The sequence below is a fragment of the Botrytis fragariae genome (assembly GCF_013461495.1).
Source record: "Botrytis fragariae strain BVB16 chromosome Unknown tig00000012, whole genome shotgun sequence".
Classification (NCBI taxonomy): Eukaryota; Fungi; Ascomycota; class Leotiomycetes; order Helotiales; family Sclerotiniaceae; genus Botrytis; species Botrytis fragariae.
This window is the reverse complement of record NW_023500989.1, coordinates 2,813,953-2,840,452: the sequence shown is the minus strand read 5'-3', so window position 1 is coordinate 2,840,452 and position 26,500 is coordinate 2,813,953. Positions and strand designations below refer to the sequence as shown.

Sequence of the window (26,500 nt, the reverse complement as noted above, 5' to 3'; positions counted from 1 at the left end):
CACCACCCAGAAACTCAAATCTCTCCATCCAATAGATTTCCCCTCTGCACGCCACCCCGTTTGACATTTCTCCAGACGAAACACCTCCTTTCATCATCCCGGTTCTTATTCCTACCCGCTTGGTTTCACTTTTGATTCTCGCTTTTTACTTCGGGAGGTGTTCATTTTCATGTTCATTTATTATACCTATCTATTTACCTATTTACCTATTTACCGTAAAAGAAACCCCCCATCCCAAAATCACATCCCAAAATCCCACTACCGTAAATCATAATACATACTACACACCCACAACCCTTCAGGCCATCCCCCCAAAATCCAAGATCCAGATCCAGATCCAGATCCATCCATCCATACCCACCAAGAATCAAGATCACCACATCACACAAACAAACGCTTAATTAATTATGCTTAATGCTTAATGCTTAACACTCCCTTCCTTTATACCTTCATACCCTACCTCGAGAATGCCCACTCCACTCACTAACTCTCTACTCTTCGAAACGCTACCTCTTACCTCGCACCTATCCCAACAAGCTCGAGACTCGAGTGTATGTCATCTAACCTAATCCATACCCTCACGAGTTCCTAGTGAGCAAGCAAGCGCTTTTGTAACCTCTGCACATTGACGCGTATTTCCAAATCATACAACGCAAATCACAAGCATAGCATAGCATAGCATACAGAAAATCCCCCGAATCCAAAAAGTACTCAAATTCAACACAATACAAAATGGCATACCCATACATACCCCTCATATAATCGCCATGCCCTTCTACATGTAATCTTATCAATATTCCATGCAGATACCAAGTCTACAACTCATACCGCACCATATCACAATTTGATTCTCTCGTCTTCAAATACCAATACCCAATACCCAATACCCAATACCCAATACACCTATTTCTCCCCCCTTTGTTCTCCTTCAAGAAAACTCCTCTAGTGACCCGACACACTCATATCCATGACCGCAATCCTGCACCTATCTATCTATCTATCTATTCAATCATCTATCACTCACTCAACTCCAAGTCGTTCACACCCTACACCCTATACCTTCCCTTTCACATACACATGTACATACATAAACACAAGCACAAGCACAAATAATCTCATCTCCCAACACGCTGGTATTCAACTAACAAACATCTCGAATGTCGAATCTACACGCTATGAAAATAGGTAGGTCCAACTATTAACAACCAATACCCATTCATCCCAGCAATCCTCAATCAACAACCTATAAACCCCGCTCCGAACACCAAACCATGCTCAAAAAACCCATATATATTCTTTATCTCATGTCATTCATTACATCAACGTGCAAGACTTTGCAAACCCCAGCATATTTTTATAATAACCCTCATCATCTTCTTCCCCCGTGTTCACATTCTGTTTACTTATAACCCCCGTGACTTTAATCGAATGTTCACCTTCCGCATGCCACCATCTAAGTCTTTGAATCAACCCTCCATCCGCATCATCCGTACTAATTGTCCACTTCCCCGCGCTAACTTCAACGTCGCATTTATCTTTCGGGAAATGGAATTCGGGGAGGAAGACTTCGGTGGGCGTATCTTCGGATGTTGCTTGGCCGGCATGAAGTCGCAATGTAAAGGTACACTTTCGAAGATCGAATCCGTAGTTCAAAACCTTACCAACCGTTGCGATGGGGGACGGACGAATATAGGCCTCGGCGGCTCGGTAACCAGGGGAAGTGGTGAGTTCAGGAGGGCTATCAGTTTGCTTCGACAAAATTGAGGGAGTTTTCAATGTTGCTTTTAAATTACCTGGATTGACAGTTGACTCGTCTGAGTTTTGTTTTTTGGTATTGGGTCCAGCTGTGTGGTCTACTAGCGATGTACTTGAATCGCTGGGCGTTGTAGGGTTGGCTTCGAGTGGTAGTGGTAAATCATCCAAGGAAAAAATTGAAAGATCCTCGCCATTCCATTGGTCGCCGAGAGAATGTTTATTCTGTAAATGATTAGTGAACGTCAAGTTATGAGAATCCTGTTAACTTGCCTCGCACATATAAAGCCATAGAGTATAACCTGCCATAGCACTTCCTTCTACGGCAAAGTGATTTGCATCCATTGCTCCTGATTGACTAGAATAATCACCCGTTTTGTAAGCATACTTATCATCCATGTCATAAGGAATACCAAATTCTGTTAAAACACATGGATGATTTCCCATATAGTCTTCACCCTCTTTCTTGATCGCCGCAAGTTGATCTTTGAAACAATTCCTGATTGCTGTCTCTCCAATCTTTATAGCTAAGGCCGGCGTCCAATATCGACCTCGCAAAATACCAAAAACATCAACATTCCAATGTCGATTCCACTTTTTGGTCATAAGCGTGACTCCATCATAGTAATGAGGCGCATAGACCATAAGAGGATCGTCATCTTTTGTACCTTTGATTGACGGAGGAATTTCCAATACTGGTGGTTGACAAAACAAAATTGAGTCTTTATGATGAGCTCTGATGGCATCCCGGTGTTTGCGGTAGTAATCCATAAAGTATGAGTTCGTAAACTCTTCATAGCTAAGTTCTTGCCCTGTTCGAGGATTCTTTTTAAAATAATCTTTCTTCAACAGAGTATCTGTAGATGGATCCCATACGCCGTGCTGAGCCCAGATACACTCGCCCAGCTTCCAGCCAGGGTCTCGCTTGTAGCCATATCTTGATTCGTCATAGTCTGCTGATAACCATGTTGTTTCTCCTTGGGGATCAACATAAGTTGTGCCAGATTTGTATGGTCCCATTCCCCCAAAATCCCATGTAGCTATTTCACATGCTCTTCCGGACCCAGTCAACATGGCTTGAAATGCAGTCGGAGATGTTCCTTTCTGCAACTTCTGTTCGCTTGGAATGGTAGATAAATCTGCCCAGCCGGCAAAGCCACGATTAGGCTCATTCATACTTTCCCAGCCAATTACCACTTCGTTTTCGAGATCTCCAGCTTCATGAATCCGCTTTGCAAGGTGGGCGCAAGCATTTATGAAGTGATCTTGAAGGTAATCCTGTATGTTCTTACCATCAATGATACATTTAGGTGCAAAGTCCCGACCAGCGAAGAAAAACGTAAATATCGTTTGACAGGCTAAACGTGTATAATTGGTAGACCAAATCATTTTGGGAAAATTCTCGGGATCTGGATATGTATTGTGTACGACTGCCGCTTCTGTCACAGCGAACTTTTTAGGATCAAGTCCGCAAGCATAGAGCGTCCACATCGGAGCTCCTGATCCACCTGAAAATCTCGACCACTACTTTGTTAGTCTTTTAAAGTATTGCTTGAAGGCTGTATACTTACGACATCTTGATGGGGGTCCATAAAAATATAGAAACCATAACTTTTTGCCAATCGCAGAATTTCAATGGTATGCTGAATCCACGTTTCGTCATATATGCCTGGGCCTGCTGATTCTATTGCCTCCCATGTAAAAACGTATCGTATCGTATTGTAACCCCAACGTTTCAATCGCGCCAAATGAGTATGTGCGTCTTCTGGAGAAAATGGGCGAGTATGGAAGTTGACATGATCTCCATCGAAGAAGTCCTTTACAATATGTGAGGGTTGGTTCGGATTGCTAGGGTACTTGGCGTCCCCAGCAAGATTTATTCCACGAAGGGTAACTTCACGGCCATAGGAATCGCGGAAGAGGCCATTCTCGATCGTTAAGCGCAGTGGTGACATGGTGTGAAGGCGTTCTTGGAGAGAGAGTGCGAGAAAGGTTCAAGAATTGTTCTCGGGCAGCAGCGAGGTACGAGATGGTTTTGGTTGCTGGCAGACAGCGCTTAGTGATCTGCTTGCTTTGATACGATATCGGTGTGGTTCTTGTTATCAATCTCTCTCGATTGATTGATAGCAGTTATATCTCTATCGTCTTAATTGCAGTACGGAAAGAGATATTTATATGAATTGAATTAAAAGTTATACGAATGTGATAGGAACAAATAAACAAAGACTAGTACCAATTCACGTATTCGGGTTCTTGGTTCCTTCTATTTGCACCGCCTAGGTAGTTTTGATATCTTGCGGCAACAATGACGATGTCAGATGGGTATCCGACAATCACAGGGGTAAAACGTACCCAATGAAAAGACCCTGTTAATCGAACTTTACTTCGTACAACTGGCTATCTAATAGGTGTGTTGTGTGTCAGCACAACACAGGCCTCTTCCAAAGGGCGAACTTCGTAAGCTTTTAGGACGAAGATGATCCGAGCCGAACAGGCACGAGGAGACATGGCAGGGCAGGCTAGACCCCACCAAGAAGGACAAGGCTGTGATCAAAAAATGTATGATGTACCTACCTAGCTTATTAGTGCTTGCTATAATTCGAAATCATGTGTACTTCAGAACTTACCGTTTGATCTTCAACACTTTCTCATAAATCAACCCTAATTTGTTGGGATAACTATGCCGGATAAATTACTCAGTAATACAACATGTCAGGAACCAAAGCCGCGCTGAAAGCTATCAATGCTGCAGTTCAATCTCAAAAGTATGATGAAGCTGTCGAGCAAGCCCGGAAGCTTCTTGATTCGGATCCAAATAGCTACCAGGCGTAAGTTATTAAACCCTGTACCACTGTACATGCATTTATACATCTTTCTCGGAAGCAACATCTCTCTCTAACTTCCTGTCCGCAGGAATATATTCTTAGGATTTGCCTATAGTAAACAAGCGAAATACTCAGAAGCAGAAAAGGCTTACGATGCTGGGACGAAAGTCAAAGAAGGAGAGCCACAGGCATGGCAAGGTCTCATTCAGTTATACGAGAAGCAAGGTGGTTCCAAGGTTGAGCAATACCAAACAGCAGCTTTGCAGTTAGCTCAAATCTATCAAGCTCACGACGACAAATACAAATGTCAAGATGTCATTGACAAGTTTCTCGCATTTGCCAAAAATGAAGGATCCCGCTGGCAACACAGGAAGTCCTTGGAAGTTATTCTACCTGATAGCCCAATCTATCAATATCTGGAAGGTCGCGTTCATCATCCTTCACATACCTATCAAATCATAGCCCAGATTACCGAATTCGAAGAGAAAGAGCGTATCAACAAGGAAATAGGAGAGCGACGAACAAGACTAGGTGCCAAAATTAGTCAAGTAACAGTCGAAGTAAAACGAGAAGTCTTGAAAGATAGTGATTTGGAAGAAATTTACGATAAAATCATAGACTGGACCACCGACGATGAGATTCGCCGTCAATATGAAGAGAAACTCATTAAAAGATGTCTAGACACTCTGGTAGTTCTCCCGCCTGGAGACTCAAAGACAGAAAAACGATCAAAAGTATTCAAGCTGGCTACAGATATGGTTTTAATTAAGCATCCGTACAAGCTGGCCTGGGATATTGCTATTGAGTGGCAAGATCCCGAACATGTTCAAGGCTTGGATGTCAACAATTTGCGCGAATACATAGATTTCTTTCCTACGAGTGGTCTTGCTCAGGTTCTTCGAGGATTCATGTCAAGTGAGATTTCGCCATTCCCGCCACCGCCACGAACTCCGGCTCCCACGAATAACGAGAAAAGTGATGAAAGTAGTTCAGATGAAGACGACGGAGGAGGAGTGACGTTGGATGATTACGCAATGCTTGCAGAAGATCGCCTGGCAATGATGATAGAAGGCATGACGGATTCTCCCACATCAATACTGGCACATCGTCTCATGGGAGAGTATTATCAATTTTTAGATGAGCACGAAAGCGTAGTGGAACTTATGCGGAACGCAAATCGGCTTGCGTTAGAAGAATCCAACAAAATTGGCAAAAAGTTTAAAAATGCATCCCAATCTTTCAAGGCCTTGTTGGGTACTGCTCTCGTATTTTATCAATCGCCAAAGAATCATCCGGAAGCCAAAGCTTTATTCGATGGACTGTTGAAAGAAAATCCAACCTCAACTCCTGCTCTCATAGGAATTGGTTTGATTTATGAAGAAGAAGACGACTTTGTTGCCGCTATTGATTTCCTTGAACGTGCTTTACAACGAGATCCTACGAATATTCGAGTTAAAACTGAAGCCGCATGGGTCAAGGCTATTAATGGCGATTATCTTCGTGGACGTGATGAGTTAGAAGAGTGCTTACCTCAAATCGAAGCCAAAGATATGAAGTCTCGAGACTTGCTGGCCCAGACACAATATCGTGTCGGTGTTTGCTTATGGAACATAGATACTTCGAAATCCGCACGCAAAGACAGAAAGGGTGCATATTCATATTTCTTAGCATCACTGAAAAGTAACCTCAATTTTGCTCCGGCATATACCAGTCTAGGCATATTCTACGCAGACTATTCGAATGACAAAAAGAGATCTCGAAAGTGTTTTCAGAAAGCCTTTGAGCTTTCATCCTCGGAAGTGGAAGCTGCTGAGCGCTTGGCTAGGATATTCGCAGGCCAGGGCGAGTGGGAGCTGGTCGAATCAGTTGCTCAACGAGTTGTCAATTCAGGAAAGGTCAGACCAGCACCTGGCTCGAAGAAAAAGGGCATCAGTTGGCCATTTGCTGCTCTCGGAACTGCCGAGTTGAATAAACAAGACTACTCCAAGAGCATTGTTTCTTTCCAATCCGCACTGCGCATTACACCTTCTGATTATCATTCATGGGTCGGCCTAGGCGAGAGTTATCACAATTCTGGACGTTACATTGCTGCAACAAAAGCTTTCCACCACGCGGAACAATTCGAGAGTGAAATTGAACAAAGACAGGATGGTGAGACTTGGTTTGCAAAGCATATGCTCGCCAATGTAAAGCGTGAGCTAGGAAATTTCGATGATGCCATAGAGGGCTATAAATCTGTGCTTCAGAATCGTCCCGCAGAATTTGGTGTTTCCATTGCTCTGATCCAGACTTTAGTTGATAGTGCCTGGGATAGTGTTGAGAAAGGTCTATTTGGACAAGCAGCTCAACGTGCGACCGAGGCTATTGAAGTTGCTAGTCTAGTTTTCCAGAGCAGAGCTGATGCTTTCAACCTCTGGCGAGCTGTAGGCGATGCTTGTGCTGTTTACTCTTGGGTTTGGAGTCGCATTAACGAGTTCCCAGATGCGAATATCAAAAAATTGTTTGAAGAATGGGCAACTACTTATGATGTTTTCGCAGACATTGATGGAGTATCTATTGATGTCGTATTAGCAAAGGGACTATTTCCTGCCGACGAGGAGGATGGAGTGCGCCGAACTCGATGCCTTCATGCAGCGATTTTAGCTCACAAGCGAGCAATACATGCCTCATCTCACGATACACACGCCCAGGCGGTCGCTTATTACAACCTCGGTTGGATTGAGCATCGTGCTCATGTCTGTTTGGCACCTAGTTTGAAAAAGAAATCTACCAGATATCAGAAAGCCGCAGTGCGATGTTTCAAAAGAGCTATCGAATTAGAAGCAGGCAACTCAGAGTTCTGGAACGCGTTGGGTATAGTCACCAGTGATCTAAACCCAAAGGTTGCACAGCATTCTTTTGTTCGAAGTCTCTACTTGAATGAGAGAAGTGCTCAGACATGGACTAATTTAGGATCATTATATTTACAACAGAATGATCACCAGCTTGCCAATGATGCCTTTACAAGAGCTCAATCTACTGATCCGGATTACTCGCATGCTTGGATAGGACAGGGACTTCTTGCTCTCATGTTGGGCGATGTGAAAGAAGCCAATCTCCTTTTTACTCATGCTATGGAGATCTCTGGATCATCTTCTTTAATCACGCATCGGCAATACTCACAGTCAGCTTTTGATCAAGTTCTGGCTGCGAAGAATGTCACCAATGTAGCAGACTTGGTTCAGCCTTTATTTGCACTGAACCAAGTGCAATCGATGGCTCCTCATGATCTTGTCTCAAAGCATCTCTCATCACTTTTTTCTGAGCGTGCACACGATATTTCTTCAGCTGTAACAACCTTGACCACAATCTGTGGAGCAGCTGAAGCCGATTATGAAGTCACAGAATCACCAGAATCATTATCTCGATTTGCTTTGGCCAAAGCAGATCTCGCTCGATCTCAATTGGCAAATCAACAGTATGAAGAAGCTGTAGAAAGTGGAGACCTCGCTTTACAACTCTGTGATGAAGATAGTGGCAATGAGCTTTCTGCAGAAGATCGTCAGAAATGTAGACTATCGGCTCATCTCACTGTCGGCCTAGCCCATTACTACCTGAAAAATCTCGATACAGCTCTTGAATATTTTGAGCCCGCTCTCAAAGAATCCAAAGGAAATCCTGATGCAGTATGCGTCCTTGCTCAAGTTTTATGGGCTCATGGCACCGAATCATCCCGCTCCAAAGCACAAGATATTCTCTATGAATGTGTGGAGTCTCGTCCCAATCACGTACAATCAGTGTTACTTCTCGGAATTATAGCTCTTTTCAATTCAGATACCGAAGGCATCGAAGCAGTAACTGCGGAATTACAAACTCTCCGCACTAATAGACTTATCACGGGTGCAGAACAAGCACGTGTTGGCGAAGTTCTTCGTTCCATTGCTGCATTTGCTGAAGAGGATTCGCAGATTCAAGTAATGAGTGAGGTCCAGAAAGATGTGATTCTTTATCCAGGTTCGACGCATGGTTGGTCAAGATTAGCAAATACAACTGGCGATGCAAAGGCGGCTGAGATGGCAGTACTGACGGCGAAGAAATCCGTCCCTCCACGTGGAGTCTTGGGTGCTGATGATTTATCAACTGCGTATGCCGGCACTGGGAAGGTCGGAGACGCTCAGAGGGGTATTATGATCGCACCGTGGAAGAAGGATGCGTGGGATGCTTTCAGTAATGGTATCTCTGCATAGTCCGCTATGTCTCAAATTGAAAATATCATGATTAATGCCCAATTCAACGTCATCGCGTGGACGCAAAAAAACTATCTTTCTATGCATGGCATACTATCTCATGTATCAAATACGGTGTTCTCGAAGGCGCATCACGAATAGAAACCATTGCTTACGTCTAAACTTGAATATATGAACTCGTTAGCGCAGAAATGCTGTGTATTTGGTAACGAGTAGTGCCTTGCAATTAATTCACTTTTAGACCTCGCGGATAGAGACTACGATTTCCTCATGATCACCCCATGTCTCGATCTTTTCTGATCAATGGTCTTTGCTCTCCTCTTTATCTTTAAACCTTCCATCGATATTGATACCATCTACCAAATCTCTTCCCAATCTTAATAACTGCAGTATGTCAAAAAATTCGTAGCACCGAAACCAGTCTAGAAGATCTATTGATTTAGATCTAGAAGATATAGATGAGATCACGCAAAATCTCTGATATCAATTGGCTGAATGCTAGTCTCTGGCCTCAATCGTAGGAGTTGTATAAACATAAATCGATTTGGATTTTTGGAAATCGCTCGGGATCTGATATGTAACATTATGTGGAGTCTAGCAATTACTAAAATGATACAATTTTCATCTTTAATTTCGAGGGCAAATCTTTGTTGTTAATTCAAACATTGGAGCGAGAGATCAGTGCTCTGAATCTGAGATCAGAAAGAGAAAGTAATACATCTTACAAATTACCTCAGAGATTGCAAACTTTTATTTGAGTTGTAGAGAAATAGTTGGTTGCCAACTTACAGAGGTACTACTCTCAATAATACCTGCCATGTTTCGTGATGAGACAAAACCTCTCGAAGTTCAGTCTGTTCAGATATGTCACGGCAATTCATAGATCCTGATCTGAAATCTTGAAATGAGTTTCTTAAACTACTCAATTGTTCCTAGTTAGAATTCTGACTCTAGGATATTCCATGCCTAAGCCTCTTGAAGAATCTAGAGTACAGCTAGTATCCCTCATACTTGAAATGAGAACACCCTCATGAAACCTCCCTCAATCTAGGTCTGTAGATAAAATACGCAGCAGCACCCACGATCACCGAGCTCATTATCACAAGCATGGCCATTAACCACGGAAGTGACATCGGAATAAGGTGAACAGAATCTTGATCACCATTCGCAATCGTAGAATTACCCGTTCCATTCCCATGTGCTGCGGCGTAAGCGGTAGCCCATGCTTTGTAGTTATCTGTTGTGATGGTAGTCAACGCACTATCCCCATCCACAGTCGCGATAGTGGTAGTTCCGAAGACGCTCTCGAGATCGGCTTCTAGCACGACGGTGTATTTAGACATTTGTATAGAATTGTAGGAGCTGTAGTGGTTATTGGCAGATTCCCAGGAGACTGGCAGTGCAGAATATGATGGGTCTGGAAGACCATTTGAGGGCGTCGAGGTGGGAGCATCGGCTGGTCCAGAGGTATTTGGTGTTGGAAGAGGTGGCTCTCGATTGTATACGAAGACTGCAGCTGTGAGGCTTGTGGTAGGCGAGAAGATCAGATCTTGTGTGGTGGGTCCAGGCTCAGTGTGCGAGGTTGTTTCGAGAGATGAGAGAGTTGCAGGTGGCTTTGTGTCCCCAAGGATTAGTAAACAATATTCACAGATTACTTCATTGTCAGAGATGAAGACGGTGGGAGTGGAAAGATAATGTTGGAAGTCCGTATTGTTGGTAGGTCTGTGAACTATTAGTTTGTGGGATCATTTAATGAGTAAGTACTACCTCCCACAGTGCAGGTGAACACATAGATTGAGAGAAATAGTTAAGAACATACTTAAAACACCAATCACTTCTAGTAGTGTCGGCTTGTATAGTGACTTGGTCCCATTGAACTGGCCCAAAGTCCCACTTACTTCCTCCTTGTGTTTCGATAGCGAAAAGTGCCTAAAGAAAGTTAGTCTATGTCTGAAGGTCATAAAGGAGTATCAAAACCAGCTGCTTACCTTATTAAACGGGCTTTGGCCACCAGGGGTCGCTGTTAATCATCCTCGTTAGCATGTTCTACTTCTGGTTCGTCGGATTTTGATAGCAAATGAGAGTGTTCTCTGTGACTTACGATGCTCTAAAGGATAGAAGAAAGATTCTGCAGTAAAGGATATCTCGCCAGCTTGAGTGCCGGAGTGACCCCTCTCAACCTTCCATGTAACATTATACACTCCAGTATTTGCATTTATTAATTGGTACTTTGTAATAATACAATCTCCTGGATATACTGTATATCTATCAGCTCGACTGTCTGCTTAGATTGGCACAAATTTTGAACGTACCTTGCTGAGCTTTATCAGCTTGCCAGTCTTCAGGTCTGCATGTTTTCTGAGAATCAGTGTTGTCACTTCAAATATTTCACAATGATCTCGGTTGATCTTAAGTCGAATTGTGTGTAAAAAGATAGAACGAATACATACGTGCAACAGAACTCTAATCCAATATAAAACCACTCTCCGATGCTTCCTTGGTTTGCGACCACAGTTTGCATAATGCCTTGATTGTTTTGAAGTGCAGGCCATATAGCTTGAACGTTGCCTGGGATGACTAGTGCGTTGGAGGAGGAGGGAACCACTTGAACACTTTGAAACTTCGACGAGTCAGCTTGCTACCAAAAAAGTAGGTTAGCAGAGTAGAAGTGACCATCTTACCATTGTGATTGTTGCATTTGGATCCAGAGTAAGATAATAGAAATTTGCATTAATGTCAGCTGAAGCTGTAGAAGCTGCAAGTCCACTCAAGAGACCCCAGACCAATATGAAAATTAACATTATCACAGGCTGAAATTGAGCCAATGATTCTCGAAAGACAATAAGCATGATAAAAGGTTCAGTTAAACAAAGCTTAAAGAAGCAATTTCGTGGTTATTGGGGTTTATTGGAGAATGAATAGTGTGTATTGAACTTGATGAAAATCCAGAAGGAAATGACAAAATAATTGCAAGAATGACAGTAGAAAGTTTGATACAATGTAGATATGAATATCAAAGAGAAAGCTGAGACGTGTGAAATATATGAGTAGGTATTTTGTCATGACTGAATAACTGCCAGGTAAACACCGGAGAAAGATAGTTCCGAAGTGTCCAGACGAAGTTATTCACTACTCGAGCAATGATGTTTGACAGATGTGACTTTCTTTATGAACATTTCACACTAAGCACAAACCACAGCGTTCTAGGAGTAAACCAAGAATTGAATCTCTTCCTTATGAAAATCATGGTTTTTCAAACATGGCTGGCTGGGCCCTTGGATTTTTCGCTCATGATGAGCTACAGAAACTGCAAATCCTTCTTTATAAAGGAGAAATGCACAGTCTGGTGGTATTTGCCACAAATGTGAGCTTTCGAATAGTTGTTGCTGGAGAGGACAGTATGTATTTATACTCTTATGGTGGAATTTTGCAACGGGTTTAAGGCCGTAGGATGAGAACACAGAGATCTTCACTCTGCTGCAATGCAAAACATAGGGCTCAATTTTGTCTTGGCAAGATGAAAAGAACTTTTCCTGATACCATCAAATAACAAAAGCTTTTCTAAAAGAGCGATCGTGACGAGGTGGAAGAACCAGAACACACCACTTTGACTCCTCTTAAGAAAAAGTTTGCATGGACACTAATCATGATAGTCTTGTAGCATTTCTCACTTATTTTAGCCTGGAAACTCGTCATTATATCATAGCGTCACTCAACACATAATGTTTGTGATACTGAGAATGAAAATTTTGCTTCAACAATTTCAGGGCCAAGAGGATATACTCAAAACATACTTGAGCAGGTTGAATTCCTTCCCGACCAAGTGCAACATGACAACGAAAGCTTCACACACTTGAAGGAGCTATGCATGGCAAGCGCTTATGCATCGGCAACGAGGTACTTCGAGCTAGATATTGTGTCAAATTCGTGAATTCCTGTTTCGAACTTGCATACCTCCAAGTATGAAAAAGGATACACAGCTTACGATAACCTTCACAGGATTTGATGCCTCTTGAAACTAGTTACTAGTAAACTACCTATTAGAATTCCTTTCTTGCGGCTATCCTCCGCAATGTAACATCTAGAGTGCAGTCGAGTTGAGGTGGGTTTAAGGTTCATCGGCGTCGGTTATCTCGCTTCCAGGTTCGGCCTGACGTTACAGCTTGCTCTTGCCGAATGCAACAGCATACCGACATGCAGATTGATACCTATCGACTTCAATTTAGGTATTATCTCGTCAATATTTCCATAAAATTTTGGACTTGTCACTAAATTATATTTCTTTTATATCGTCTACCTCAAGAATATTACTTCATCTGATGTCACACTTTTGAGATCTTCTTAGATGACAACTGCTCGGCTTTTACAATGAGATCGAGGAATCAAAAGGTGATCCGCATAGCTTCATCACCAGACCCTACAAAGTTACTTTTATTCTCGCCTCCCTAAACATATAAGATATCGCGTTTGAAATACACTCTCGTCTTATTGATTGCCAAACACTTCTCACAGATTTATTGCTGGATGGGATTTCGAAAATTACAAACAACTATTCATAGTTGGAACAAGTACCTCCTCCATGACTTACCAAGGTGAGGTGTAAACATATTCGTGCTCTACTCATATCCATGTTTTTATTGTGCTCGTTTAAATTGACAGATTGACCGACCGCCTTTACCCTGGCGTATTTAATTCAAGAATGCTAAAGGTCTCGGTATACCCCACATATCGCTCGGTAAAAATCTCCACGCGCCTTGATGTGCACGACAATACCAATAATGGACAAGATATCTTGCAAACCCCGGTACTGCTGGAAATACGTATTTTCCATTCTCAAACGTGCTATCTGACAGACCCAGGATCAGTGGCAAGGCTATATCCTGTCTTTGCTTAGTCTTGTACACGAAAGATCATATTGCGGGGTAATACCAACATTTGGTTGATTGAAGCCTGCAGCCTCGCATTCTTTGAATATCTTCATAATACCCTCGCTCTCGTAGGGCTGCAGTGCTAAAAGTGTGGGAATTTCTGCTTTTAGATGATTCCGTAGGGCATCCGCAAATCCATCAATCAACGAGCGTACCTTCGTGGCGCTGAATGCGGAAGGCGAAGTCTTCTCTGAGTAATCAGCAAGTTCGTGAAGACCAGGTTCGAAAGTTGCATGCTGCGCAACGTTGGCACTCATGCAGCCAGGCTTGCCGGTAAAATCCTCAAGCCGAGGGAACACAAGCTCTTCCTCAACGTCGTGGTGATGCTTCACAAAAGAGCACCAGGCTTTGACGAAGAACAAGAAATCCTTAACATCTTCTGTCGCTCTCACGTGGGGCGCTTGTAAATAGATACAATTGATGCCTCTAATTATGCAATTATGTAAATGAGCCATCTCGTTTGCAGAGTGGATTGCGGCGTGGTTTTTCTATTCATATCAATAGGTCAATTGGCTTTGCGTTTCACGAGTGTGAATAATTACTGACTATATCTTGAGTGTTCCCCGGTGTCTCCAATAGCTCCCAGGGGCCATCTGCCCAAGAACTCTGGGTAGATGTCATCGAGTTGGGTTTTGAGAAGAAAAGTTAGAAATGATTATCGAGGCAAGATGCAGTCTCTTAAATGGATACGATTGCTTATCAGCAGCAAACAAAACTGGATCACCGAGGGTCAGACCACGATTGTACTAATTTCTGACTGGCAGTATGCGACTACGCGGCAAGTTGCATTCATTGGCTTTACAAGGATAATGATCACATGCATATTTATCATAGAGGATGCTGTCACACAAGCGTCACAAGAAGATATGAAATTATAACCATTGAACTTCGGTTAAATCACGATATGAAGAAATACCCCTAAAGCCCAGAGACACAAGCGTGCTCCAAGTGGATTCCAGATTTCCAGCTTTGGCCACCAGAGAAGCCCTACTAGAAATTCGCTTCGTATCCCGTTTCTTACTTGCTGCCCTCGATTTTGTCACGCTTTCTTTGCCGTAACCTCTGAGAATGTGATGCTCGTGGAGAGAAAGAAAATGATGCATAGGATAGGATATCCATGGTTACACATATAACTTCTCAGTGTGAAATGCAGAGCAACTCAAATACGATGCAAACTTCCATCCTCGGTTAAAGAAGACAGAACTTTATGCCATATAACATCGATAAGAAGATTCACACCGAACAGGATGCTCATCATTCTGCAGAGATGAATAGTAAAGAGGATTCCAGGTGGAACAATCCAAAACTGTACATGCTTTTATTAGAAAGAAACAAGTTGCTAAAAGTGTACATATACGGAGACATGCCAGAATCAGCCTGGTCACAAATCTTAGTATTATATTTCACACTGATACCAGCTCGACCCGTAAAAGAAAAGCACAGGGTTGGGAATCAAATTCAGTTCTAGTATTTCTGAAATGCTCAATAGGTAGCTGAAAGTGTGGGTTCCCATATCGTTTTCACCCACGTATTCATGAAGCTCACGGGTTATTGAAAGAAACTCATTTTCACACTACATGCGCTTCCTCGTGCGTCGCGTTACTCATCAACCAGCCGGCTGGAAGATTTGCAGAAGGAAACCGGAAACCAGAAACCGAATTCATCGTTTGTATTAGTTCCTACTCTTACAGCTTTTTGAACTTCATGACATGATAACATCTACTACTCAATTTCTCGATCGTCCGTATCAATAAATCCTATCCCGATTTCCTTTAACGTCTAGTGAAAATTCTACTAAGATCATAACTCCTCGCTTATTCTCCCAGTCCTTGAAGCAATCATCACTGTGTATCGTTCATTTAAAATCCCTATACACCAATTAGTCTACAAATTAATCTCCTTCCATCTCATCCCATTCTATACTTCGATCTAAACTATCCGTTACTCAACACAGTGCTTGCAATCCTTCCATGTTGTACAGTCGAACAGTTATCCGTGGAAATTCTAGCGATGATACATTCCACCTCTTCATCGGGTATTTAGATAGTCAGTATCTCGATATCGAGTCACATTACCACCCAGTTTATTCAAATAGAACGAGTATCATCTTCTTCATCCCCAAGATATCACATACGTATAAATGATTCTCATCATGGATGAATAGTTTCCATCCCATGCATTCACTCATTTGCTCACCACTTTTGAATATAAATCGTCGTTAAGATAGAGAGAGATCATGATAAAACTGAAATTGCACGCGAGGATAGCTCAAAACCCCGTCCCGCAGTATCCCATTCGTAATAAATATTAATCTTCCCCTTCCACAGCAAGTTACATACTGATTGCAATCCCACCTACAGATATCCACCCTCCACATCCTATTCGCGTCGCTCTCATCATGTTACAGTACTGAATCCTTCCCTTTCCACTTCTATCCCCTTAATTTCCTCGTTTCCCCATTTCCTCATTCCCGCTTCTTCCACATCCATTCCATTTTCTCTCCATCAACACACTTCCTGATCGCCGCGTACTAACTAACTTCTATTTCATATTCCTCGCAGAGATGTTTGATACTATCAAGAACTCGCAATAGAATTATCATCTATATATATACATACTCTCCTCTCTATCCACTAGCCTCATTAAAAGACTCCTAATACCTTCACATACACTACTACCACTTCCCATTTCGTCCTCTCTTCTTCTCGCCCCCCCACCACCAATCCTATCCACCAACCAAAATAAACACTCCCCCCTCAGAATCCAAATCAAATCCCAAAATCCAAATCCAAACCCCCTTTTTCCAATTCCCTTACTAAAACCCAGCAAACTATATAAAAAATAAATCCTCCATTCAAAAACCTCACCTCTCATCCCATCCCATCCCATCCCATCCCTCAATTCCCATACCCCATACCCCATACCCCACCCATAAAAAACTCACTCACTCACTCCATACAAACAAACAAACAAACAAACAAACAAACAAACAAACAAACATCCCACCATAACCCAATAACCCAATAGCCCACTATTCATAAAATCCATCACCTACCTACCTACCTACCTACCCACCTAGAACAAGACTTTCATCATCATCATCATCATCATCATCATCATCATCATCATCATCATCATCATCATCATCATAACCATCATCATAACCATCATCGAGAAGTCCACAAGAACGTATCTCAAAAGCCTACCTAGGTATTTTCCCGACTTTCTAATCAGACTAATCAGACTAATCAGACTAGCAAGACTAGCAAGACTAACGAGACTTCTCCAGTATCGCTTCGCTAGTCGCTAGTCGCTAGGCACCATCCAATTTATAAATACCTACTCGTACAACCAGTAGGTAATTACTAATAATTTCTCAAGCACGCGACCACAGTAGTACACTTCATTCATATGTATAAGCAAGATATATTCAAATCCATTTGTTCATTTGAATTTCATTTCATTCAACTCATATCAATCGTCTTCATCTTAATCTTTATATCTTCATTTTGTTCTTTTTCATTTCATTTCATTACTTTCAACTACACTCTCCTTCTCCCTTCTCCCTTCCTTCAAGAGAAGAGAGAATCACTTCCTTCCCTCCATCTCCTTTCCATCTCATCTTTATACATCACACCTTAAAGTCATTCCAAATCCAAAAGTGTGTGATGATTCCATCAATTCGATTCGATCCAATCCGAATCGTGTCTATAACGACAGATGTAAGCCCAAACCAAAATCAGGTTATGCTATGTTATGGTAAACCATTTAGGAAATCCATCTATAATCCCTTGTCCCACGCTCATTACATCCATCCGTGACATTAGAATTCCCTAATTCCCTATCATCTTATCACCACCACCCACAAAACAACTGAAGTAATAAAGAATAATCTCAGAATCTATATTCAGCGAGAGACTTTAAAGAGTAATTCTCATTAAAAAAAATGAAGAGAATATACATGTATAGCGAGCCCAGCACAAACTTTTCTCTATAAAAACACCTCCTAAGAGAAGAGGGAAAAGCGGCGGTAACTCTAGCGATAGTTGGACTGTTTATTCACACAAAGTGGGCGAATAAATAAATAAAAAAGTGCCCATGTCCATAATCAACCATGATAGGTGTATTATGAACGGTAAGAAATGAAGTTGAAATCGAAATGTTTAGCCAGAAATCGCTTGCCATGTCGAAATGACGCAGCAGGTCGGCATGGTTCAGTTGATTCCGGCAGTATTATCATTAGTATATACTGTAAGGAACTCGTGTATCCAAATCTTCGAATTGAATGGTCCCGAAAATAGTTAAAAGAGGTATATGTACAAATGTTCGAACTGTCCAGTATTCCAGGGAATGCCGGAAATGGGAAGTCGAATTATGATAGAAGTCGCTCGTGTCGAAACGCCGTAACATGATAATGCCGTAAAATCATGATGAGAAATTCCGTCAACTTGGAGAGTTGAGAGAAATTACTCTTGTCGAGTGCAATATTATTGCAGATGTGAAAAGATCACCTAACAACGACCTCACTGAGCTCACTATCGGAAGCCTGAGATGCCAGGGTATCGCCTTCCCATGCTGATCCGTTTTCATCAGTTGGGCTTCTTGATCCGGAAGAAAATGAAGAGGATGATCCCATGGTCCACTCGTCACTGCTATCATGACGGAAATCTTGATCGAGAACTGCAAGTCCATATTCGTAAATGCCGGTAGGCGCATCACCTCTCTCAACATAGTCGTAATCCCAACGGAACATCTTGTCTGCTTGAATTCTTGGCAAGAAGTTTGTCTTGGAGATATAGAAAGCAATGGCGGCAAGGAAACCTCCGGCTACGAGATCAACGGCATAATGGTGAGATAGATACATGGTTGCCCACCACATCCACATGGCGTATCCAATAACGAATGGTCTGAGTTTTGGGAAGCAATGGCTCATGAAAAGTGCTTCCAATACTGCATTACCAGAATGCAATGATGGGAAGGCTCCAAACACCAAAGGCGATGCGGTAAAGTTCGTTGTGTACATATCAAAACCGAAGAGTAAATCGATTCGTGCAAGACCTGCAGGTGATCCTTCCATGGAATAGTTGGCAGGCGCAAGACCATACAAATTCTCATACCATGGAGGCGAACAAGGGAAGATCAATTGAATGACAACGCCAATAATGTTCAAATAACCGAAAGTTCGTGCGAATACTGGTACGGTACCGGGAGGACCGAAAAGGAACATCAAGGCGGCCCAAACGAACGGTCCTCCAAAGTGTAGAATTCCATAGGGTAACCATGCTAGGACGTCAAGAGCGACATATTGGTGTGCTGAGAGAATGTTGCTAATATTTGCGCCATAAAAGATATTTTCGAGGGCAGGTAGAACTTTAACCCAGATATGTGGTCGATACTCGGCAGGAATAAATCTATGAAATCTGTTAGAAACAACGCGGTCTGGCATGTGTTTAGTGGTGGAAGAGGGAGTTTCAGAGTCGCTCAAAGACAGCGGCAAAACGAATCGCAATGCGAATTGAATAGTACACATACCGAGCATTGAAAAAGAAAATCAACCAGGTGAAGATTGGGAGAACTGGTAAGAAGAATTGTCTTGTTACTGGCATCAGAAGCGCAAGCATTAAAAGAGTAGCAGCTCCAGTCTTCATGAGAGGCCCAGGAGCCTGACTGATTGAAAGCGAGAATATTGCGATGATGATCAAGATCAAATATTGACCGTCATAAACCGACCATCTATGTGACCTTAGAGCTCGCAATGTATCCTTTGGATCGAAAGACGTCTCAATTGAAGCTATTGATGAAGCCGGAGGTAAATTTGAACGAAACTTGGACCTCAGCTTCCTTCTCATTCTACGAGGTATAGGATTTGGTATCGACGGCCACGAGAAAGGCATCTTGGATTTTGTAAATGTTGGTGAAGTTGTCGAAGAGTAATAATTTGTTTCCGGCATGGCAAATTATGAGGGAGGTACAGGTATCAAAGGAATGATCACGTAGAAGTCGACGATGTTTAAACCGTTGAACTTTTTTTTTTCCCTGTTCACACGGTGAGGGTGAGAGTGAGAGTGAGAGTGAGGCGTTTCTACGGGATCGGCGGATACGCGCAAAGGAAGATGGCGGAGTTTAAGAGGAAGGATGCTGATTTATAATTGACGAAATGTATGATTATCTCATGAATGATGGATAATGTTTGTTTGTTGATTTGGTTGTATGTGATTTATTGAGAGAGGAAGAGAAGATGCTATTGTCTAATTTTATCGAATCATAAAATTAAAATTGTAGTTGTAGTTGTGGTGAAACCCAAAAGTATAAAAAGACTTGGGAAGGTAAGGTCAGGTAGGACAGGTCAGAGGATTAGAGGGGGAGGTGGAGGGAGGTGTGTGATGTATAAGAGAAGTCTGGTTGTGATTGATGAGGGAAGAGGCGGATGTATGATGGAAGTGATGGAAGCAACAAAAAATAAGAAAATCGGGGTTAGGAGGATATGGCGCGGTACTAGTAAAGTAGTCCGAACGTACCAAGTAATGAGAAGAAGGTCTTTTTTGGATCTTTTGGGTCTTTTGGGTCTTTTAGGTCTTTTGGGTCTTTTCGGTCTTGTTAGTCTTGTTAGTCTTCTTCTTATTATTTTAGTCCCTGGTCCTTTTTTAGTTTCCTTTTCTTCCCTTTCCCTCCTCCTCTCCCTCTCCCTTCCCTTCCCTTCCCTTCCCTTCCCTTTTACTTGAATGGGGCCGGGATCTCGTTTGGCTTTCGAGCGCCAGGTCTTTTTTTAATTATGACTGGGTTCATAACTTATGTCAGCTAAGCTCCCCAAGAGAAGAAAGAAAAAAGACTGGATCTTGGCAAGGTAATGAATGTCTGAATGATCTTGGCAAATAGATTCATGGCCCCAAAAGACATGATCAGATACACACAAACGGGGTACGGAAGTGTAACCAAGGTTCTACTGGTATTTTCCAGTTGATTTGACTATTTATTTATTTATTGTTATTTACTGTTATTTATTGTTATTTATTGTTATTTATTGTTATTTATTGTTATTTATTGTTATTTATTGTTATTTATTGATTGATTTGAATCTCGGTGGTTTACGTGTGATTGTGTAATGAATGTGCGTGTTTGTTGAATCTTTCTTATGAATTGGTCATCATGTGAGAAGTTCTAGTTCCAAAAGATCAAGAACGAAAACGGTCGGAAGAAAGGTAAAACAATATCAAGAGGTGAGGTGAGGTGAGGGCTGTTTGAAGTGAGTCTTGCATAGGTAGTCCAGACTTGAAAGTACTGGTCAAGAAATCAGGTCTCATCTAGCTACGCGCTTCAACAAACCTCGACAGGCGGGTGAGATTGGAAAGCAGGCGCAGGTCTCCCTGGAGGTAAAGGATTATTGTTGAGACTTTGAGAACTCAGATCGCCCATCGGTACTTTGATTACATCGTATATCGTATATCGTACGTGCCTAACACATACATACATACCGGCCGGTATACATACATGATACATGATACATCCAACCTCCAAACCTCCAACCTCCAACCTCCAACCTCCAATCTATTACAGTCACCCAACGAACACCGATACGAGCTATCCGAATCCGACTGCGACCAATCATCACCGACACACGAGATTTTCCAAGGTTTGTTGCTGCGGAACTGGAAAACTTGGAAGGAACCTACAAATGCGGCGGGAGACGATGTAAAATTATGTCAGACAGGGTACTTCTGATGTGCATTTAGACGGATGGATTACCAAATGTTTAAGCTGCGAGATTACCCGTGAAGAGAGTTTCGAACAAAGAGAAAAAAAGGCTGCTTGCTCTCGACTAGGTGAGTACGAGTACGAAGGAACTTTAATAGCATCCGTTTGACATAAAGAACACTCATATAGATTATACCTCTGAATTTCGAATTGCCGTTTAAGAACATCCAACTGTTTTACAAAGATTGTCAACTCTTCACAGCCATGCGCATCGCGATGTGTACCGACGTATACCAACGTATACCACCGTATAGCATATCAAATAAGATGTTTTTCCCAAAGTCCAATGCTTCAAAATGATGATAAGCTCCATCTTAGCCCATCTTAGCCCATCTTAGCCCATCTTAGCCCATCCTGATCCTCATCCCTACCGACGTGCTATCCCCATCCATCCCCATCCATCCTCTCAAGGCTATAATTGCCTGCATAATTTTATGCAGTGTAATCGCCAGACCACCCAGGTGCCTAGGTAGGTATGACATGATTGGACAAATCCCATGTCTCGTTCATCAAGTTTCGCACATCAAAATTTAAACCCCCTTGTCGTGAGAAACAAAGACCGCTTTTCCGAGCATGCCGTCGTCGTCTTTCATTGGCTGCATTGGACTTCATAGTCCTCTTATTAAGGCTTCCTCGAAAAGATTCATCACTTAAAGGAAATGAGGATAGTGAAGGATGAATGGTGATACCGCAGTAGTAGCAGTAGCAGTAGCAGTAGCAGTACATATCTGAATATTGATTCAAATTCAATATCGAAATTACGGCCGCGCAAATCTTTCAAGGGAGTAGAAGCCGTGGTATATCATTTTGCAAATGATTAGGTATCAATCAACCGACAGGATACATATGTGCGTACAGATTATGGTTTCGATGCCCCTGATTAGACGGAAACATCTAACCTTCACTCAACAATTCCTTTTGCAGTCTGTGAAACCCTTAAATTATATCAATAGCATGAATGCCGGGGATCTCCAGGTTTTGAACTCTCAGCTCCAACCGTTCGCATCAGGGTCGTCTTCAATTCATCTCATCGTATCTCCTTTCACGCCCTTGAGGGTGTCGTCGCGTTTTTTTACGAACGAAAGTTTCACATCCTCAAAGTGTCGCTTACAAGCTTTTCTAAGCCACTCACTACAAAACTTTTGATGTTATAGGATTTCCATGGCCATTTACGGAATCAGCCTCCTTCCACCTTAACTGCGGGGTTCTAAATGGGTATACTTTTCATGCTGTGCTGCTGCGCCAGTATTGTCCGTGTTTTCAGTTGATGACTGCCTGGGTCAATGTCCAGCACTTCCATGGATTCTCGCCCACCAAGCATTGCCCAGCCACCCACGGAAGCGCGTACCAAAATTCCCATGATGAGGATCATCTCAGCAAAAATCGTCATGTTTCACAATCTTTTAATTGCTCACGAGTCGTTATCGATATCAAAGCTCAATACGCCGTATCGCTCCCCAAGTCTGGCAAGGCAAGTCAAGATAATTTAGCTCAACAAGACATCTCGAGTCTTGACAAGAATAATACTGGTGTAATTGATTTGCCGATGCTGGCAACTTACAACTTACGACAGTGCCTCTTTCATCCATGGGCGCAGCGCAATCAACGAGCTACACCGTTCTTGGTATATAAATACGCCTTGCCGTGCTTGTCGTGCTTGTCGTCTAATAGCCTCAAAGTTACTGTACAATGACTGTAAGCTCCGGAAACTTCGGTAGATGTCGAATCCAATCAATTCCATCATTCATTCACACATCGCATCCTCACCAAAACGTTTACTTATGCGATGCCACCTCGAATTGCATAAATCCCACTCGGGACAGAGAATCCGCGATAAACCGAGCTAATTGCCTTATCGATCTATCAAATCTTCAATTCCTTATCTTGAATATACATGGTGATATCTCAAATACCGATAATGTACTAGGTAGTGTGTACATGTACAACCTCACGCGACCAATTCGCCTCTCGAATTAAAAGCTCCAAAGTCGAGTAACGTTCATCGCGGTTCTCCCGAGCAATGATCAACACATGTGACATATCATGACAACCAGAGCAAGACGACTAGGTAGCTATTTCTATCTTGTCAGACCGATACTCCGTAACTTCTGGTTCAAGAATCGCGCGATGGATTTCTCACCATTTATGGAGTACACTTTACCCAGGCATCTTTAGAAAATCACTCCACCGAGTTCCCACCGACTATCGAAAGAGTTTCTAAGCGCCTATCCACCTATCGGCACCAAATATCATCACGGATCTACCTCCGTCCAATCGTCACGAATCATGATTTAGCAGGAAGTATTCGTCCTTTCTTTCCTACGGTGTAAGGTGTAAGGCGTACGATGTACGGTGTACATAACCTTAAAGTTTACTGTATTTTAAAACTTCTTTCAAGCTTCTTCTTCTTCTTCCCCTTAGTTCCCTACCGAATCACAATTCTACTAGTCATCCATCAATCATTAAACACTATACAGACCACTCACTCACTATACACCACCAAGATTTGTCAGATCAAACTTCACCTCTCGCCATATTTCCCTTACCCCTCCTCAATCTCCATCCATAATCTCCTTATCCAAATTTCCATCCCAATCCAATCCAATCCACACCGCACCGATACAACCCCTCCCTAAAACCAAAAAATCTCTTCTCCCTACCCAGTAACTAAACATGTGCTTGTTTACCTGTCATGTCAGCCTGTCCCTCATTACCTTACCCAGTCCAGCGAACAATCTCATCTCAATCCCTACGCGATCAACGATAGTACTGTAGTCTGTACAGCAACACCTCCTTATCCTTGCGCCCTATAATTTCCCACGCGCATGGGAAATGGGGCGAGCGGGCTCGGACATCGGAAATAGGATGGGATACCTAGAGAGCGAACCCAATTTATTAGTTTTTTTTTTCTCTTGCGCTTTTTCTTTTCACGGCCGGCCGGCTGGTTGGAATTCTCCGCATGGCGATGGCGCTTTTGGGTTTGGAGTTTTGGGTTTGAGGAAAGGGAAAGGGTGGGGACGGGGGTTTCTTTCTTCAGTGAGGGATGGATGCTTTGTCATGGAATGGAAGGTAGATCATGTAATGTAATGTAATGTAATGTAATGTAATGTAATGTAATGTGATTCTTCTTTCTTCCTATGGAACCATCCGGACGGAGAATGGAAATGGAGATGGGAAAAGAAGGAAAATCGGGAATCGGGATACGCGGATCTCGGAAACGGATGTAGAGAGAGAAAGTGAGGGGAAGGGGAAGTCGAGAATATCTTCTTGCATAAGTGTATTATGCATCGATGCATCGATTCATTAAATGCAAACAGGTGGATGGATGGAGGTATAGTATCGTATGTAGAGAGGCAAGGAGAAGACTATTTGTGTTATCATCTATTTCTTACGCGGTGAGGTTGTTAGGTTTGATGACTTGTTTATCTATCTACGCTTTATATACTATCACTCTATCAAATCAATTATTATCCTCTTTCTAACCTTTTCCTCTTCCCATCCCACACAAGTACAAATACAAATACACATATCTATCTACACACAAACTTCCCAAACATCATCCCAATCCCTCCTCTCCTCCCATCCACCCCCTTTTTCTCTCCATCCCATCTTCCCTCTCCCACACACACACACACACACACACACACACACCACATATCCCAAACCTCACCACCCAACATCGAATTTCGCACTCCCAATGCCATTCCCACAATATCGATAAACACCTTCTCTACCAATACTCCCTAGCAATATCCCCATCGCCCTATAAGGCTTCAAAGTTGAAGATCAGCTTTTGCCAAAGGGATAGCGAATGGTGAAGGTGTGATCCACCGTTTTTTGCGCGGTGCTGGGTGCTTGCTTGTGAGTCATGGGATGGGAGATGGAGGGATGGATGGAGGGATGGAAGTCTTTTATTATCCGCTTTCCGAGGGGGTGCGCAGGTGGTCGGAAATTGGGTGGTGGAGTGGAGATGGAAATTATATTTGTTTATCTGGATTGGGTTGGAGGGGGGATATATATATATATAAACAATAATAATACAAACCAAATAAAAGAATCGAATAATTTTCTCAGAGAATCTCGTTAAATAGTTCTTTTTTCTTCTTCTTTAGTTTTGATTTTGGGTTTGAGTTCCAATACTATATACTATGTATATATATATATTTTAAAAAGATTCTAAAGTAAAATCTAGAACTTTCATTCTTATATTCATACATCTCTTATAATTACATTGTACACCAACTAAATAAATACTATTTCTTCCTTCTTTCTTTCTCTTTATATCTAAACCCTAAACTCTAAGCCCTAAATCTCAATCTCAATCTCAATCTCAATCTCAAAATCTCCTTCTACAAATAAACTTCCCAAAAGACCATTCTTATCATTTTGATACGTAAAAATCAGATCTCACACACAAATCGGATTTGAGAGACAAGCTAAAAAAGTCGGTATGCTTTTTGTATGTTGTTTTGTTGATATATGTATGTATGTATGTATGTATATATGTATGTATGTATGAATGGATATAGTATATGAGGAGATTCTTAAAGGGGGCGGAAAGGGAGGTGAAGAGGGGCTACGAAAGAATGAATTGAATGAATGGATGTAGTGTGATGAAGGGAATGAGTAGAGAAGTATCTGAAGAGGGTATCTGTAATACATGAATGATCAATACAATACAACGCGATGAAATCTACACACACATTGAATACCAACACTAGTACCAACATTCTCAACCAGATCATCCAGAAGATCAAAGACAGCAAGGGGATGAAAGTGGTTTGAATTATTCTTAATGCATAGATAGATGTACTTCATATTCCATAGAGAAAATCGATAGTAAGCACGAGTATTACTATATGTATATAGATGTTTTACTCACTTACTATCTATCTATCTATCACTCGACTCAAGTCTATCAAGATATTAACTTACGATTTATCATTTTTCATTATATATATAAATACTCACTAATATAGCTATCTATCTACATATCTACATATCTACATATCTACAT

The 26,500-nt window shown here is 42.1% G+C and overlaps 6 protein-coding genes across 6 annotated transcripts; 2 read left to right on the top strand and 4 right to left on the bottom strand.

Moving 5' to 3' along the window:
* Positions 1 to 1,314: 1,314 nt before the first annotated feature.
* Positions 1,315 to 3,707, bottom strand: Bfra_003092 (putative glycoside hydrolase family 5 protein; the record flags this gene model as incomplete). The annotated part of the gene is made up of 3 exons (XM_037333504.1): positions 1,315 to 1,977; positions 2,026 to 3,276; positions 3,324 to 3,707. 3 exons carry the CDS (start codon positions 3,705 to 3,707, stop codon positions 1,315 to 1,317), a joined length of 2,298 nt encoding a protein of 765 aa, XP_037195632.1.
* Positions 3,708 to 4,461: 754 nt separating this feature from the next.
* Bfra_003091 (putative antiviral protein) lies at positions 4,462 to 8,803 on the top strand (the record flags this gene model as incomplete). Its single annotated transcript, XM_037333503.1, has 2 exons — positions 4,462 to 4,580; positions 4,666 to 8,803. The coding sequence occupies 2 exons, from the start codon at positions 4,462 to 4,464 to the stop codon at positions 8,801 to 8,803; spliced, it is 4,257 nt and encodes a 1,418-aa protein (XP_037195631.1).
* Positions 8,804 to 9,831: 1,028 nt separating this feature from the next.
* Positions 9,832 to 11,652, bottom strand: Bfra_003090 (uncharacterized protein; the record flags this gene model as incomplete). The annotated part of the gene is made up of 7 exons (XM_037333502.1): positions 9,832 to 10,525; positions 10,623 to 10,732; positions 10,792 to 10,823; positions 10,905 to 11,060; positions 11,116 to 11,150; positions 11,254 to 11,441; positions 11,485 to 11,652. The coding sequence occupies 7 exons, from the start codon at positions 11,650 to 11,652 to the stop codon at positions 9,832 to 9,834; spliced, it is 1,383 nt and encodes a 460-aa protein (XP_037195630.1).
* Positions 11,653 to 12,062: 410 nt separating this feature from the next.
* Bfra_003089 (uncharacterized protein) lies at positions 12,063 to 12,734 on the top strand (the record flags this gene model as incomplete). Its single annotated transcript, XM_037333501.1, has 2 exons — positions 12,063 to 12,222; positions 12,571 to 12,734. The coding sequence occupies 2 exons, from the start codon at positions 12,063 to 12,065 to the stop codon at positions 12,732 to 12,734; spliced, it is 324 nt and encodes a 107-aa protein (XP_037195629.1).
* Positions 12,735 to 13,491: 757 nt separating this feature from the next.
* On the bottom strand, positions 13,492 to 14,352 carry Bfra_003088 (putative hemerythrin hhe cation binding domain-containing protein; the record flags this gene model as incomplete). Its single annotated transcript, XM_037333500.1, has 3 exons — positions 13,492 to 13,683; positions 13,737 to 14,219; positions 14,278 to 14,352. The coding sequence occupies 3 exons, from the start codon at positions 14,350 to 14,352 to the stop codon at positions 13,492 to 13,494; spliced, it is 750 nt and encodes a 249-aa protein (XP_037195628.1).
* A 3,886-nt stretch (positions 14,353 to 18,238) lies between these two features.
* Bfra_003087 (putative aureobasidin resistance protein aur1 protein) lies at positions 18,239 to 19,682 on the bottom strand (the record flags this gene model as incomplete). Its single annotated transcript, XM_037333499.1, has 2 exons — positions 18,239 to 19,142; positions 19,264 to 19,682. 2 exons carry the CDS (start codon positions 19,680 to 19,682, stop codon positions 18,239 to 18,241), a joined length of 1,323 nt encoding a protein of 440 aa, XP_037195627.1.
* Positions 19,683 to 26,500: the final 6,818 nt, after the last annotated feature.